This window comes from Sceloporus occidentalis, unplaced genomic scaffold (genome assembly GCF_023333645.1).
Source record: "Sceloporus occidentalis isolate IW3139 unplaced genomic scaffold, rSceOcc1.0.p SCAF_5, whole genome shotgun sequence".
In the NCBI taxonomy this organism is placed as follows: Eukaryota; Metazoa; Chordata; class Lepidosauria; order Squamata; family Phrynosomatidae; genus Sceloporus; species Sceloporus occidentalis.
The window spans coordinates 71,236,795-71,253,842 of NW_028316985.1; the positions used below are offsets into that span (position 1 = coordinate 71,236,795).

At 39.0% G+C, this 17,048-nt stretch overlaps 1 protein-coding gene across 2 annotated transcripts in view; it reads right to left on the minus strand.

Annotated features, from left to right (window-relative positions):
- Positions 1–1,007: 1,007 nt before the first annotated feature.
- AASS (aminoadipate-semialdehyde synthase) overlaps positions 1,008–17,048 on the minus strand; it is a 43,050-nt gene continuing 27,009 nt past the window's right edge. For both annotated transcript variants that reach the window (XM_089524368.1, XM_089524369.1), the window contains 7 exons: positions 15,857–15,997; positions 13,041–13,208; positions 11,970–12,065; positions 9,095–9,210; positions 8,324–8,412; positions 7,302–7,478; positions 1,008–5,990 (listed from right to left, as the gene is read on the minus strand). In XM_089524368.1, coding sequence (XP_089380494.1) covers positions 5,872–5,990; positions 7,302–7,478; positions 8,324–8,412; positions 9,095–9,210; positions 11,970–12,065; positions 13,041–13,208; positions 15,857–15,997 — 906 coding nt within the window. In that variant the 3' untranslated portion in view covers positions 1,008–5,871. The remainder of the gene's footprint in view (positions 5,991–7,301; positions 7,479–8,323; positions 8,413–9,094; positions 9,211–11,969; positions 12,066–13,040; positions 13,209–15,856; positions 15,998–17,048) is intronic.

Here is a 17,048-nt window from a genome sequence, read left to right on the forward strand (position 1 = left end):
AGGGACAAAGCAGGTTTTGTGTTTGGCTTCTTCTATTCAGGAAGGATAATTTGTATCCTTAGAATATCTTTTAAAAATAAAACCTTTGTTATTTATTATAAATAATTTGTGATGTGATATTCAAGGGAAGACTTTTTTAAATATGTAAGTTGGTTGAGAAGGGCATAAAACTTGCAGGGAGTGAGAGATTCTTTGAACACAACTCTGGTTCTCACTGTGATCGCATCAATGAAGAGAGGTTCACTGCCTTGGAGGCACTGCATACTAGACATCCCTTCATTGGGGTGACCAGGCTGTTGGGTACACTTCTCACTCCCTTCTGCCCTTATCCTCAACCCCATGTCCCTGCCCTATGCCCTACCCAGCATGTCCTCTTCTTTCTCTCCCCCCCCCCAAAGAAAAGTTCTGAGTATGCTACGAAACAGTTGCAGTAACGTCTCATCCAAATGAATGACTTGTGTGCCCACTCATTTAAATCACCCATTCCATAAACCAAGAAACCATACCAAGGAGCAAGCTCTGGTTGCAGTTTTCAGCTGGGTCACTCAGCTTGGATGTGTGGGAGTCCAGGGTCATTCTCTTTTGGGATAATCTGTGGGGAGGGGGCACATGCAAACAGGGCTAGACAAAAGGGACCCATCCTTCTTTTCTGTTCCCTGCCTCCTTCTCATCTGGCAGCCTCCCATGGAAAGGGCTGCTCCTTCTAGATCAGGGCTGGGAATTATGTAGCCATTCAGATATTGTTGAACTGCACCTACCAGAAGCCCTAGCAAACATAACTAATGATAAGATATTTTGGGAACTACAGTTCAACAACACCACCACAATTTCAACTGCGGTTCTAGGGTTGGAATTGGCCCGTGTCAAATGAGGCCAAGGGCTATGAGAGATCAGACAAAGGCCAAAAGTTTCCCATCCCAGCTTACAAGCCCAAATATAAACACTGCCTTCAGTCCTCAGAGGGCTTTGAACATAATAAAAAGAGATAAGCACAAACAAAAGTCAAATGCTTTTATTTCATATGGCACCATAGCAGAAGCACCGGATTTCTGTATAAACGCGACAAAATACATAAAATACACTTTTGCCCTAAGGAAAGGGCTCCAAAAGAAGTATGTTGAAATAAGGAACAGCTACAAAGGCACACAGTAACGGCTGGAACAACCTTGCAGTTGTTCCTTTCTGTTATTTGAAGTATTTAGTAATATAGCAGAAAAGCTTCAGTAAAGGACATCTTTTGGTTTGGGGAGTAGGTGCTTGGGGGTAGCAAAGAAGATGGGCAAGAATTGTGGATTCTTTTATTGTTCTTAAACAAAACTCACTAAAGCTGGTTAGTATCCCAGAGCTGCTTGATGACTTCTCAGAAAGGTCACTACCAGTTGGCGAGGGGACATTTTATGTCCCACACTGGCAAAAGAAGTAGGAGGCTGAACACCTGCACACAAGTTTACTGGACTAGGTACCAAATATTGCTTAAAAGGACTTTCCATACACCTCTTTGGACATGTACATCCAGTATTTTTGCCACTGGAATTGTGTGTTTCTTTCAAAAATCTATTGAATGCTTTCAGTGTCTATTGTCAGCAAGAACACTTGTCAATAAACTACTCCAAAACCAAGGTAATGGTATTCGGCATAAACTCTCCAAAGCACAAATAGATCCTAGACCAACATAATATAGAACAAACCCAACTATTCAGATATCTGGGCATAGTTCTCAGTGAGTCCCTTTCTTGGAAAAACCATAGGGAAGCAGTAAAACTGAAAGCTGACAAAACAGTCAGAGCTTTGTTGAAATTCTATTACAACCAAGGCAGCCAGTTGATTGAACCTGCCTTGAAAATTTTCAACAGCAAAGTTATTGCCCAGATGCTTTATGGTGGAGAAATATGGGGATCAGATATCCACACCGGCAAAGCCTTGGAAATATTGCAAAATACATTTCTCCGAAAGCTCTGCACTTTACCAAATGGAACTCCTGCACCTTTTCTGTGCACTGAATTTGGCTGCCCCTCAGTTAAAACAAGAATAGATTTTACACACATAAGATATTTTGAACATATTGCTACTGTATCAACTAATCGTCTCCCAGCATTTTGTTACTTGGAAATGTGCAACAACCAGTTCTGGAAATCAAGTTTTCAAATTCTTTCACAAATATATAACTTTTCTGAGCTGAACACTGTTATTGGCATGGATAAAAGGCAATTAAGAGAATTCCTTTTTTGGACTGATTCAAGAATCTGCAGTCAATTAGGAACTCACAATTCTCCTTTTGGTTCTCCTTTTTGAAAACTGAACATTTTAGAGCCAGATATTTGACTCAACTCAAGTCGCCTACTTTAAGAATTGCCTTCACTGAGCTACGACTTCAAGTAATGCCTACTGCGGTTCTAGATGGATGCTACAACGAAGTGCCTTTTGAGAACAGACTATGCATCTGCAGTCAGCCTCAGGTGGAGGATAGTGTTCATTACTTGTTAATTTGTCCATTGTACAGCAACCCTAGAAAGAAATTTTTAACACCCTTGCTGACAAACAAAAGTAGGAGCTCTACTGTTGATTCGGTCCAATTCCTTTTGAGTGATACCAATGACTATGTAACACATAAAATGGCTCTTCTTGCCATGGCTGAAAAATAGATTAGAAAGAGTTAAAAATAATTGCCATAAATTGCTATGGAGACGCCAAGTATTAATTAGATTTTATGATTTTATTGTATATGTTTACTAATATTCAGGAAAGATGTCTCTTTTTCCTTTTGTCCTTTTTAACAGTTAACTATTTTAACTGCACACTAAATGTTGGGACATTTTTTGTCCTTTGTATTCTGTGTCTTTTGTTTTAAATGTTTTATGCTTTTTGATAAGCTCTTTTTGTCATGGCCTTTGGCTCCTACAATAAACGTTAACTTGAACTTATAGAAAGATAAAAGTCTGTTTCCCAGCAGTCAACATTTGCTTTGGACAGTCCAGATAGCTGGCCTGTATTTAGATTTAAAACTGAACCACATCAGCAAATGAGCTACTCTGGTGTACATAATACCTCCCAACAACCAGACTAGACAAGTTCATACAATGAACAGGCTGAAATGTAGTGGTACTTGTGTTGGGTTTCTTTTCCTTATTTGTGCGCATACAGACCTATTCCAGACAATACAGGCAGATTTAATTTAAGGCCAAACTTGGCTGATATCAATGAGAATCCAGATGTGCGAGTCACTTTAGTACCTCGAAGTGGAACTGCCTAATTTACTGCAGGAAAATGTTTACATAAAGGGGTACCGGATACCTCTTTAGAAAGTCAGGCAAATGTTTGCGTAAAGGGGTACTGGATACCTCTTTATGAAAGTAAGTAAAAGTACAATTATTAGTGTAAACCAGTTATGGTAGTGTAATGCCACAATGGAATTTTGGCCTAGGGATGCAATGAACACAAGAGAACTTGCTTCTGAATAAATATGGACAGGACTGCACTATTATGACAAGATGTTTCACAACTGCTTACCCCCAAACTGTCATCAAAGTAAGTGGGATTATTGAAGGAAACAAAGTCTTTAACTTTTTCAACTATATGAGAAGAACAAAGGGGACAGGAAGAAAGATCAGCACAGCTGGGATGAAATGGCAAGGCACAGTACTTTAGCACAGTACAGAAGACACTTTGGTTCATGTTTACCTCCTTTTAGCCACTGGAGTTTGAAGCAGTGTTCATCTGAGCATGTGGAAGCACAGACTGCACATTCTTCTTTCTTCCTTCATGCACAACCAAACACGTGCTCTTTTCCCACCTCATTCCCACTCCCCATGGCTGGAGCAAAGAGACCTTTCTTTCAAAACCTGAGTGATCTTGAATAGGAAGTATTAGATATCTGGCTGCATCCAGAAAGTTTCCATTTAAGACAATCATCACACATGTGGCAAAGATCAGAAGATGAGATGCATCTCTCATCACTGATAAATCCCACCATGCTCAAATGATCTCATTTTTGTTTTGATATAATTAAATGAAAGGGCAGTTACAGAACAAGAATACTTTGGATTTCCTGAAAATAATGGCATATGCACTGCAAGACCTGTCCTTAACCTATTGTGATGTCTTCCAAGTATGGAACAAGGAAAGATCCTGGTAAAGACCAACCAATGAGCACTACAGTAGAACATATCAGGAGGCATGCAGGTTGGGTGAGGCTGATATATAAATGGAAAAGAAAATGGAGATATTCCACTAGCAAATGCTACCTACAGACTATAAATCAGCTACCTTCCCATAGCTAAGTATACTATTACTTAGCTATCCAGTAGATTGAAACATACCAGTAGTTTCAAACAACACAACATTTGGCAAATGTGGAATTAAAGTTATCATATAAGATAGAGAAAATATTGTCAAGATCTCATATATTACTGAATTGTCTATAACAATAATATTATAATCAGATTTTCATTTCATACAAAAATATTTCTGGCATAATTTTCTAGGTATTGTAAATCACATTAAGAAAAGCTTCTCTTTTACTAATAAACGGATTAGTTTCCTTGACCATAAAATTATTTTCAGACAACAAGACTGAATGGTACATATCTGTCTCTCTCTCTCTTGCTGGCAGAAGTTCTTCAGAACCTCTGGCAGAAGTCTTTCCCATCCTGAGACCCAAGACTCTTTAACTGGATATGAATAGGTAGAATAAACTCTGAAAAGCTCATGATGAGACCGCTGTTGAGTACCATCTCATAAGTGAGTCCAATATACATTTGGCTTCATTGCTTGCAAACATGCAGTCATTACTACTGAGATTTGTTGGACGGCACAGTAATGATAAACCCATTATGCATATGGACTGAGTAAAAAAATGATTACAAAAGTTGACTCATTGAGGGTGGGAGTGGGAAGCTATTCCATATACATTTTTAGAAGATGGAGTTTACTAATTTTAATGCTGATTCTTCAGAGGAAACAGTCTAAAAACTGAGGCCTCAGACTGACTCAATAAAACAGTGGATCCCCAGCATGGATCCTAGCTGCCATTGGACTCCAACTCCAAGAAGTCAAAACCAGCATGGCCAACAATGAGAGAGTCTAGGAACTGTAATCCAATTTTCATTTTGGAACCTAAGACTCACAGAATTAATGGAATGGGGAAACTATCAAAATTTGGCTTTATAAATATTACAACTTTCTGCTGCCAGTGTTATATTTCAAGGGAGACTATTCTATTTTTTTAAAAAATTGAACTTAACAGACTTAGCAAATTCTCAGCACTTAAGATAGGATTTAAAACATTTAGCATTGTTTTAAGATGCCCATGTACTGTCAAAAGGTTCTCTGGCTTTGAAGGCAAATAGGCCCCATATTATGATGGAATTTCTGTTATCTACACAAAAATTTTAAAACAGAGACTGGAAACCTATGTCCCTCCATATATAGTTTGACCAAACTCCAGTAACCATTGGGCATACTGCCTGGAGCCAGTGTGTGCTGGAGCCCCAAAATATATGGATAGCCATTCATTCCACACCCCTGCTTTACAAGTAATTCTGTAGTGCAAGCTACTTAGAAATCTAAGCCTCACTGATGGAGACTTGCTAATTTGGGGGGAAAAAACTTGCTTCCAGATATGTATGGCCTGGACTGCAACTTTAAAGAAAAGCTACAGGGCATGATCCACCAGGAAATTATATTGTGCAAGCTTCACTGAAAAAGATTTAGAGATTCACAAGAGTGTGGCAGAACTGCGGCAGTACGGCTCCCTTAATTTCAATGGTCCTATAGATTTCCCAGAGAACAGAGGCCCATAAGCAATTATGTCCAAGCTGCCAATTGTTCATAGAAAACTAGATCCTGGGGAGGGGGGGAGAGATGAAGCTCCCTTTATTGCTTGATAACACTCTGGGTACTGTAGGAAATGCCTTCAGCTTGAATACGTTGGAGTATTGGTCCATATATGTTCTTTGTCAATGGGATGACCATGCCTTTGCTGTTAATTTCACCTAAAATACGAATGAAAAATGTGTTGTTGTTTTAATCTGATACTTTCAGAGAGACAACACAAAATAATAACTTGTGGAACATTGATGTTATGAAGCTACAGCCTTCTCAAACAAAACAATGACATTGACTTCTCCAAGTTAAGGTAAAAATATTACAATTTATACTTTGACTATAACTTGACCTCATGTATAAGTCAAGGGCAGGATTTAGGACCAAAATTATGGATTTTGATATGTCTCGTGAATAAGTCATGGGTAAAACCTAAGGTCATGTAACAAAGGATCTAAACGATGAAGCAAAGGAAAACAATGCCAAAGAACTTACAAAATTCCAGCAGGCATAACTGTTTGTGCTCATCCTAAAGGATGGCTGGATGGGGGCAGGAGGAGGGATTCAGTGCTTCCAGTTACTTTCAGCAGTGCATAGTTCCTTTTTACTTATTTATTTTTTTAAAAAAATAAAAGTTAAAGTACAGTACTTACACTGACCCACAGGTAAGGCGACTCAGGTTTTTGAGGCCAACGTTTTAACTAAAATTTATAGACTTATACATAAGTATATACAGTATGTATGTACAGGGATACTAGAAAAATCATGGTTCTTCAAGAACCAAAACAGTTAATCTTAAATGGAAATAAGGGGAATAAAAACATACAGGACTATTGGAAATACGAATGGAGATATTCTATGGGAATGAGACTGGGATGGACATGAGACTTATAAAACACATTCACAAGTAAATGTGTCGCACGTATTGGGATATTTTAGCTGCTATCCTAAACAGTTACTATATGGTATTATATTACTATATGCTATTATTATGGTATCCTAACTACTGGGAATTTATATTTACTGTCATGAATGTGACCTCAAAGACCTACCATCACATTCTGGCAGCACCCCAACCAAAATGTTCCTGAGGTGCTGGGAATCAGGGTGCTGGGAAATAATGTCTACAGAGCTTTCTTGATCCCAGGGTGCGTTGGGACAAACAGTTGTGGCAGGGCCCCAATGAGTCTCCAGTGCCTCAGGAATATTTTGGCCAAGGTGCTGCCCAACTGCAAAGGCAGGTTTGGGGTAGACAATAATGGAGTTCCATCAAACTTACAATAACAATGTAGCATCTTGGCCTTTGTTTATTTTCTGTGTTCTCCCCAAACTGGCTCATAGCACAGAGTAACAAAATCAAAGACCAACTTCGCCAAACACAAACAAAATGTTTTCCAGGAAGTATTTCAATACCCCACTACCTGACTGAGTAACTTTATATTCAGAGACCCCTCAGTAAACATAAAAATACTCATACATACCATCTAGAACCATCTTTGCTGCAATGGCTGTCGGGTACCCTACAGTTTTTGCCATGGCGGAATAGCCTTTATCATCACCATACACCACAAGACTGACATATTTATCCTCCAAATGACCAGAGGGATGCTTTAGTCCTATTTCATTCCTCATAATTATCATGTCTCGCTCTCCAGGGCCTGAAAGAAAAGACCAAAATCTAAACTTAAGAATTTTACACGGAGGATAGGCTGCTGCTTCAGTAGCAACCTATGTAACTGTTTCATAATCTGCACAGGACCTAAATTCAACCCAATGTGCTTTAAGATACCCTGCTCTTATCCTCCTACAGTTTGCTTTTCATCATAAACAAAAACCTTATCTTTTTCCCCCTCCAAAAGATTGTTATACTAATTACATAAACAGTCCAGACATTTCAGTGCTCTGGTGATAACTATCCAGGTATGTCAGGATTATTCATAATTTGTACGGGATATTCACCTTCCTTGTCATTAGATTAATAATGTCTTAGAATGCAGAAGTTCTACTTTTCTTTACTGCTTGCAGTTATTATCAAATTCTAGAAATTATATAGTTTTTGGTGGGTTTTTGCTGCTGGCAAAACGTCAGGAAAAAAACTCTTCTAGAACATGGCCTCATAGCCCCAAAAACCCACAAAAAACTATGGATGCAGGCCATGAAAGGCTTCAACTTCACATTTAGAAATTTTACTTGAGAAAGCATTTTTAAAAACTTACTTAACAAAAAGAGAAAGTGTGCCATAGCTATAGCTCCGTCACTATGACACCTGATCCTTAGCATTCATACTATCAGGACCCTTGGGATGTATACCAGCAAGTTACAGTCACCCATCTGTATCCACGGATTCAACTATCCACAGCTTGAAAATGTTTTGTTAAAAATATATGAATTCAAAAAAGCAACCCTTTGATTTTCTGCCTTGGTTCTCCTCTTCCCCTATCCTAAGGAGTTACAATGAGAAAACAAATCCAGTCAGTCTGGAAGCTGAGAGTGTTTCACATACCATAGGACAGTTTGGCCTCCATGTGCTTGGCCAGTGCACCCACTATACTGTCTGCTATTGGAACAGGTTCATCTCTGAGTAATCCCAACCTGAAAGGCAGAGAAAATGACGACACTGATCAGGACATTCAAACAATCTTTTTAGAATCAATTTAGATATGGAACGCATAAGAACGACAGGATACCACCACATAACATGGACAGACATTTGGCTAATGAAAGCAACAAAGGTGAAGTAGGTGCAAATCACCGTTAACAATTCTGCTCCACCTATAGGTTACTGCCACAGTGTCCTTGTATTGGCTCCTCATTGCTGCCACACTATTTCATGGTATTACACCTCCAGCTTTTTGCCACTCACTGAAAGCTTACAGTTGATTCCTGAGAATTTTTTTTAAAAATTAGGTGGAAATACAATTCTGAAACTTTTTGTTTCCATCACAGGGATACTTTCAGATATATTTTGTTATGATGACACTAATCAAGTACAAACACAAATCAAACAGAACAAAATATGAAGGCTGGGTAGGTCTTCTTTCTGGTAGGCTTCAAACTTGATCTTGATTGCACCCTGTGGACATGGGCCATTTTTATCTCCTGAAATATTTTGGAATTCTTCTGATGCCTGAAAATACCCCCATAGTCACTCAATGCAAGTTTTAAAATCCATTTGGATGGGGCTTAATTACAGTTTTGTATCATATCCCAGGATGCTAGAAAAGAGCTTTAAAAGGGCAGAGATTTAGACCAACTACATAATCTCCTGCCATACCATTCCACTGCCTCCAGTTGCTTTTCATCCTTATTCAGTTTGTGGTAGACAGCATCACGGAGATCTTCAGATCTGGCAGTCTGCTGAAGTCCAAGTAACTTGCACATTAAGTCTTTCTAGGTGTAAAAAGAAATTACAAACCAGTGTATAACTATTTGAAAGTCAAAGAACTACAGTATTTTCTGGTGTATAAGACTACTTTTTAACCCAGGAAAATCTTCTCAAAAGTCAGGGGTCGTCTTATATGCCGGGTGTCGTCTTATAGGGCAGGTGCTGAAACTTCTGAGCCAGACTGGAAAATCTGCAGTTGCCGCATATGGTGGGGGGAGCTTAAAAACGGCTGCAGCCGCAGCCGCAGCCGCATCTCCTCCATATATGGCGACCGTATGAAAGCAGCAAGGGCGGCGCTGTACAAGTACAGTAGAAGAAAATCTTGGAGACAGGGATGGTTGGGCAGGCAGGGAAAGCTGACCAATCCAAGCAGGCTTTGTATATAACAAGGTTTCCTGCTAAGTACCTGCATGTCATAAGCATTTGAATTAAATAAAATCTGATGTTTTTTAAAAAATTTATTTGGAAGAGGGGTAGTCTTATACGGTGAGTATATCCCAAACTCTATGTTTTAACTGGAAAAGTTGGGGGTCGTCTTATACGCCCACTTGTCTTAAACGCCGGAAAATACAGTATTTTGAAATTGACCTGTGCAGCTGATACCAAAAGTCTGATTTAAGGTTTTTTTTAATTTATTAATTTATTTGATTTATCTCTTGCTTTTCTTGCAATAAGAGACCCAAATCAGCTTACACTGTTACATGAGAATAGGTAAAACAAAAAAATTAAAACCATTAAACAATCCAACTGAAATATTCATTTGGAACAGTTAAAATGTATTAAAAAACGTATTACATATTAAAATAAAAACATCTATTTACCACTACCAGTTAAAGTCTTTGCTGACTGGAGAAAAGAGGAGATGGGAACTGAGACTGCCTTGAAAGGGAGATCCATAGCATAAAAGAGCAACCAAGAAGGCTCTTTCCCATGTCCTCACCAGAAACATATGCATCTGAGGAAGTACAACCTCTATCTTTTAGTTAGCCTCAAAGGTGCTACAAGATTCCTTTGCATACTGATTTTCCAGACTAGCACGACTGTACGATAAAGAGAAAGTCATCCTCAAATAACTTGTCTCTGGGAGTTTATACAGGGAGATATGATCTTTCAAATAGTCTGGACTTAAGCTGTATAACACTTTATAAATCACAAATCATTCTGAAATGTGCTCTGAAACAGAACAGTAGTCAGTGAAGCCATTTCAGCAATAAGTTACATGCTCCCTATAATCAGCACTGGTCAGTAGTCTAGCTGAATTTCAATCATTAATTTATTACGGTCATAGACCAGCATAAGTGGTCTAGTTGCAGCATATTGAACCTGCTGAAACTTCCAAACAGGCAATTCATTGTACAGTGCATTACAGTAATTCAGAGGGGATGTAATTAAGGGATGTGCCACTGTAGTTAGATCTGACATCTGCAGGAATGTAACTGGCACACTAGTGTAACCGTGCAGATGCACTCCTGGCCATTGCCAAAACCTGGGCATCCAGGCTCAGAACTGAATCCAAGAATATACCCAAGCTATGAACCAGCAATCTTAGGGTAAGCATAACCCCAGCCATCACAAGCTGAATCCCTATTCCCTGATCTGCCTTTTGGCTGACCAGGAACATTTCTGTCTTGTCTGGATTAAGTTTCAACTGTTTGGGTCTCATTCATTCTATTACTGACAAGAGATACTGGTTTAATCTCTAAACAGCTTTCTTGGAGTCAAATGTAAAAGAGAGATCGAACTAAGTATTGGTGAAAACAAACCCCAAAGCTCCAGACTCATGCATATGTTAAACAGCATGGTGGTCAGAACTGAAATCTGAAATCTGCAGACCAAACCAATGGCCAGGATGTTGAACATGAGCCAATGTAAAACAGTGCCTTCAAGTCCTATCCCAGACAGGTAGCCCAGAATACCATGGCTGAAGCTGCTGAAAGGTTCAGAAAAACCAACAGCAACATACTCCCCTTGTCTAGTTCATGATGTAGATCATCTACCAAGGTGACCAAAGCCATCTCTGTCCTATAGCCAGTCCTGAAGCCAGTCTGAAATGAATCTAGATAATCCATTTTAGCCAAGAACTCCTGGAGCTGGAAAGCCACAACATGCTCCAGGACCTTGCCGGGGGGGGGGGGGGGGGGAAGAAATACTGGAGACTGGTCAACAGTGGCCTAATAGCATAGGGATTTAGGGCCCAAAGAACATAACAAGACTAGTGAACATAATCCTGGGGGTAATCATTAATTCAGTATTTATGACACATTCTGCTCTTGTGTCCTTTCTTGGCTTTCCTCCTGATCCCTTGATGCTCAGGGCCTGGAACAAAAAACAATCTCGCTGTCAGCACTTGGTTATAGGAGGCATTTATGACTGAGGGATTCTGGGGATCCAGAAAGGGTAATGTTTCGAAGACTTGTTTCAAACAGAAACAAGTCTTCTTCCCCTTGATTGTCAGGGCAGGGAAAGCTGTGTGTGTGTGTGTGTGTACACGCGCATGCGCACAAATGAAAAACTGGTCCCATTTAAAGTAACATCAAAGAAAGGATGACTCATTAGGAAAACAGGTAAAACTGCAGTCCACAAGGTGTGCAAATAAAACTTCGCTAACAAAGAGTAGGAAGAAAACCATCATCCCAGCACAGCCCCCTGCTGTACACACACCAGATTCCAAAATAATTATAGGTGTGGCAGGCCCAAATGGAATATTATTTTTTATCAGCTTAGTGTCAGCAGAAGCCTTCCCAAGGTCCTGAGCAAGACTCACCCAGTTTATAGATGGTGCTGTTGCACTCAGCATAGGACATGGCTCTGGACTGATTAGCCCTAATTTCACAAAGCCTGCTACGGCTTTCGAATAACCCTGGGAAGACAGACAGAAGATGTCAGAAAATTACATAGAATTTAAGAACATAAGAAGATACTCTCAAAGGCCCTTACTTGTGGGTAAAGCAAAATGCTAAGAAGTAACATGTGAAATCAAATAAAGAGGCTACTCTCTTAACAGCCTTTCTGTGTTTCCCTATACAGTGAGACCTTGTTATTCACTGGGGTTTGATCCCAGAACCCCCTATGGATAACAAAATCCATGGGTGCTCAAGTCACATTAAATACAATGGCACAGCAAAATGATGTCCCTTACATCGAATGACAAAATCAAGGTTTGCTATTTGGAATTTATACTTTTTTCAAATATTTTCAAACCATGGATACTTGAATCCATGGATAAAAAAATCCATGGATATATACTTCCTACAGTAGGCAGCAAGTTATTTGTATCAATTCTGAGGACTGCTTTTGCAATCCTGCATAAACACACATTTCTGCTACAATGCTGCCTACACAATCTAGTAGGCTAACGAGTACTATATCAGTGATTTATATAACAAAGATGAAGATTTATGTTGTCAGACCATTAGGAAAAGCAAAAATAGAATGAAGAACAAGTAGCTTTTCTCATAATAAGTAAAACTTTGGCTGACCCAAGGTAGTTTGCTGTTTAAGGCAAAGGATAAGATGCTGTCTTCTCACCTACTCCACATATAACCAGACTGCCAATTGAATCATACTCCAATGTTCATATGCAGTAGCATCCTCCATCACAACTCATCAAACCCAATCATACCACGTTAGAGGAACAGGACAGGGTCTATGGCACCCATGGTTCTGTTACCCAGCACAGGCAGAACAGCCAAACAGGTTGAAAGGAATTAGAAGATTGCTGCAACAGCCTAAGGTGAAACTTCTCTCTGCTTAACAGAAGGGCCATCCTTTGGTAGCAATGCATTTTACACCAGTTGTACACAATCATGTCTTCTACAGTACCAAGCACACTTACCCTGTATCGTAAAGTTCCTCTTAAAAGAGTGTGAGCTGATTGAATACCATATGGTTCAGCATATTTTGTACTGTCCCTGTTTGGAAAACCTTCCAAATTTAATCCTGGGAAAAAATCCATGACAGTAACAGAATCAAGCACAGCTCCTCCGGCTGGAATATTAATAATCTAAGGATTGTGAAAAACAACAATCATGTAAGTGTACTATAATTACGGACAGGGCACTATAATTCCTCTTTACAAACACACACCTCCCACAACAATACAGAAAGCCATTTCGGCAGCGCTTCCTTCCAGATCAATAGTGCTTGCCGCAGGAGAACCCAGCACCTACACAATTCCAACCTATCTTTACCACCCAGTCCTCCCCCCAGACGCCCAATATATGGCCTCCACACAAATCCATCACCCATTTAACAGAAAGTCCTTTAAAACTATATAGATCAGGATTAGGGGACCTGTGATTTTCCAGAGTTCAGATTTTCCAAACTCCAATCCCTATCGCCTTCTGCCAGCCTAACCAATGTTGACAAATAACGGGAGTACTAGTTTGTCCTCTGGAAGATTACAGGTTCCCACCCACTCAGAATGAGAGAATTAGCTAAAGACTCAAAGCCTCTCCTTTCTGCAGCATACTTTTAACTTTCTACATTTCTTTCTACATAGATCAGAACTCAGCAATCATGTCACTGTCATAAAGCTGCAGAAAGAGAAGACAAGAACTAAACACCATGCAAAAAGTCAAGCTTAGCTAGAGTTCATTTAAGGTGTGTTTGATTTATTTTCACATTATAGTTTCAATTTTTTCTTCTTTCCCAGTTATTTTTGGAATCCCCTCCTCTTGCTTTTTGCAAGTGACAGAAAGCTTACGGCTGAATCATAAGAATTGTTTAAAAATCAGGAGGAAATACAAATCTGAAAGCATTTGTTTCCATCAAAGGGTTATTTTCAGAGATTACACTAATCAATTACAAAAACAATTCTAGCAGAGCAAAGCGTAAAGTATATCTACCTCTTGATACGCTTCAAACTTGATTTTGATTACATGATTGAGAAGGCAATGCACAGGCTCCTTATATTTACAGCAACACCAACTCACTTTTAGGCTTCTGAGCCTTGATTCTTTAATCTCACTGGATTCTAAGTGACCATATTAGACTAAGCATTTTACCAATCTAAGACAAATTCCATTTGGTAGTGAAGTCTGTATAAATATCACAGAATGAGCCTCATCTTGTGTCCTGTTGGAATTAAAAGCCCTGGCCAGTGAACACTTTTGGATTGTAACAATCCACAGTGTAAAAAATAAACTGCAACCAATAACAACAACAACAACAAAAATAAAAGCTCAAAGGAAAAAAGACTCACGTTATTTGTCACTCTTTGCTGACTACCCTGACTTTACAAAGGCTGGGTGAAGGTTTAAACTAGTGGCCTGTAGATGTGCTGGATGGCAACTCACAGGATCACATACCAGTGTCTATGCTAGCAAGGACTGATTTCAGTCCAATAACATCTAGAATACAACATGGCCTCTGATCATTCTAAAGGAAAATTAAAAACTTGACTGTTTTGAAATGAGCACATGCACACTCCCCCATGCCATTTATTAGGGTTCTTCCTTACACACTCTAGTAGAATGGCACAAATCCAGTTCATTATATACTGCAGGCAACCGGGAGTGGATATATGGGTGTTATAGACCCTTGTTTGCAGGCTTGTTCTGAACCGAGAATGCAGCCTGAAAAAGGAAATTGAACTACTGTACCTGTCTGAAGGCTACTCCTTCCCTCGTCGATTTAAATCTCAATGAAAAATTTTTTTGTTTGCTAAAGCTTTTGAAATTCTAGTTTAACAAGATCCTGTTTAATCTTGGAAGCTAAGCAGGGTCAGCCCTGATGAGTACTTCGATGGGAGACTATTAATATCAGATGCTGTGGGCTATATTTCAGAGGAAGGAACTGGCAAAGACACCTCTGAGTTTTCCTTGCCTAAGAAAACTCTATGAAATTCATTGGGTCACCATAAGTCAAACAGACAACTTGGAAGGCAGATACAAATATATTGTTTTATTATCTTGTATATTTTCATTATATGCACTTTTCCATTTGCTTTATATCATATTGCATCATTTTTTTGTATTTCTGTGTGAATAATTTGTTTTACAACTGTATTGCATTAGTTTTATATTTTTATTACACGTCCTCTCTCTCTCTCTCTCTCTCTGTGTATGTGTGTGTGTGTGTGGGGGGGGGGGTGTTAGACTATATGCCTTTGACAGGGCTGGCCGTTGTTGTATTCCTTTGTACAGCACTATGTACACTGATGGTACTATATAAATAAATGATGATGATATGCAAACTCTCTGACTTCTGGTTCATGTTACAGTGATGAAAACTACCATGCAACTATTCATGATGGATTCTGGTCAGAAGGGCCCTTTGCTTTAGAAAAAAAGCTACTGTGTGGAAATGTCCAATCCTGGATTGCCTCAGTTGAGCACAGAGGCCCTAATAAATGTCCAGTGATTTTAGTTGACTTATCAAGTCCATGAAATGAGCTAACAAAAAATCCTCTTACATTTCTATTCAAGACTGAGCCCTTATCATAACTTCCACATCCAGTAAACTTCTCTTCCTTTTTTATAACACCTTGAGTAAGGAAAATCAGAGAGCCAGGATGACCACACAGATTTTACTATCTTTTGGTTGGCCCAGTAAAGATCTTGGAATTACAAACTTCTATTCTCCATGAATATGTAACCTAGCTACATATCATCCTTGCATTTCTATGGCTATATACACACATTACCTCACCTGTCCATTTTTTAAATACGTGGCAGATTGAATTGTGTTTAGCAGGACTCCCTGTGGACTCCAGCTGAATTTATATCTCAGGGGATTGTCAGAATATTCTGGAGCAGGCAAGCCACCACAGAAAGAAATATAGGATACAACCTATAGTGGAAAGAAAAAAATATTTCCATTACGTTCTGTTCATTTAAAAGTATCCAGTACAACAGTGGTTCTCAAATGGAGGGGTGGAGCCCCCAGGGGGAGTGCAAGAGTTGCTCGAGGGGTGGGGGCATGAGACTTGGAGATCCTGATCCCTCCTTCAATTCCCAAACGCTTTTATGTGTAAAATTCACACACGCGTTGAGTTAAATATTGAATTTACTTAAATAAAACTGTTCTAATTTGAATGATATTCTTTTCTTATAAAATGTTAAAATATGAATATACATGAAAATACACTAAATAAACAAAATATTTTTATTCATATACTATGTCGAGTGCAGGGAGGTGCAACATCTGCATATGATTGTAAAGAGGGACACCCAAGAGAGTTTGAGTACCACTGCTATACAAGGTCCAGAGTTTGGAAACATTTGGGTGGGGGACTACAGCTTCAAGAAACCTAAAGCCATCATAGATAACAGCAATTATAGCTGGATGAATCTGGGAGTTACAGTCCAGAAAAGTAACTTTCATGTTGTCCTGCAGGCTGATTTAGTACAGCTCAGGTCTGTGTCACTGAGTCACTTTTATTTATTATAATAAATCTCTACAGAAAATCACCTAAGCATTATATGAGTCCATTGTGCAAATTCTCATTTAAAACACACACACCAATAAATTAACTTGTAATAGGTTATCCTTACTTTTTTTACTTTTTTTTTAATAGTCTTTATTAAATTATATACAAATTAAAAGAGGGATACAATAATACTTAATTTTAATAATCTTATTACATCTATTCCATCCTCTATACCCTCCTCCCCCTTCTATTACTCCTATTGTTGTTGTTGCTTTCTTATAGCTATGCTTTCTACATTCCTCTAAAAACCCTTCTGGTTTAACTTCCTTTATCTCCTTTAAGTCTACCCTCTTTAGCTTACTTACTAAGACTGGACATTCAGGTGTACATTTTCAGCTTATTCTGCAGCAACGGGTTAAGTCACCCTTTCCCTTTCTATCGTATCTGTTATTCTTCCTGTTTTCTATTTCC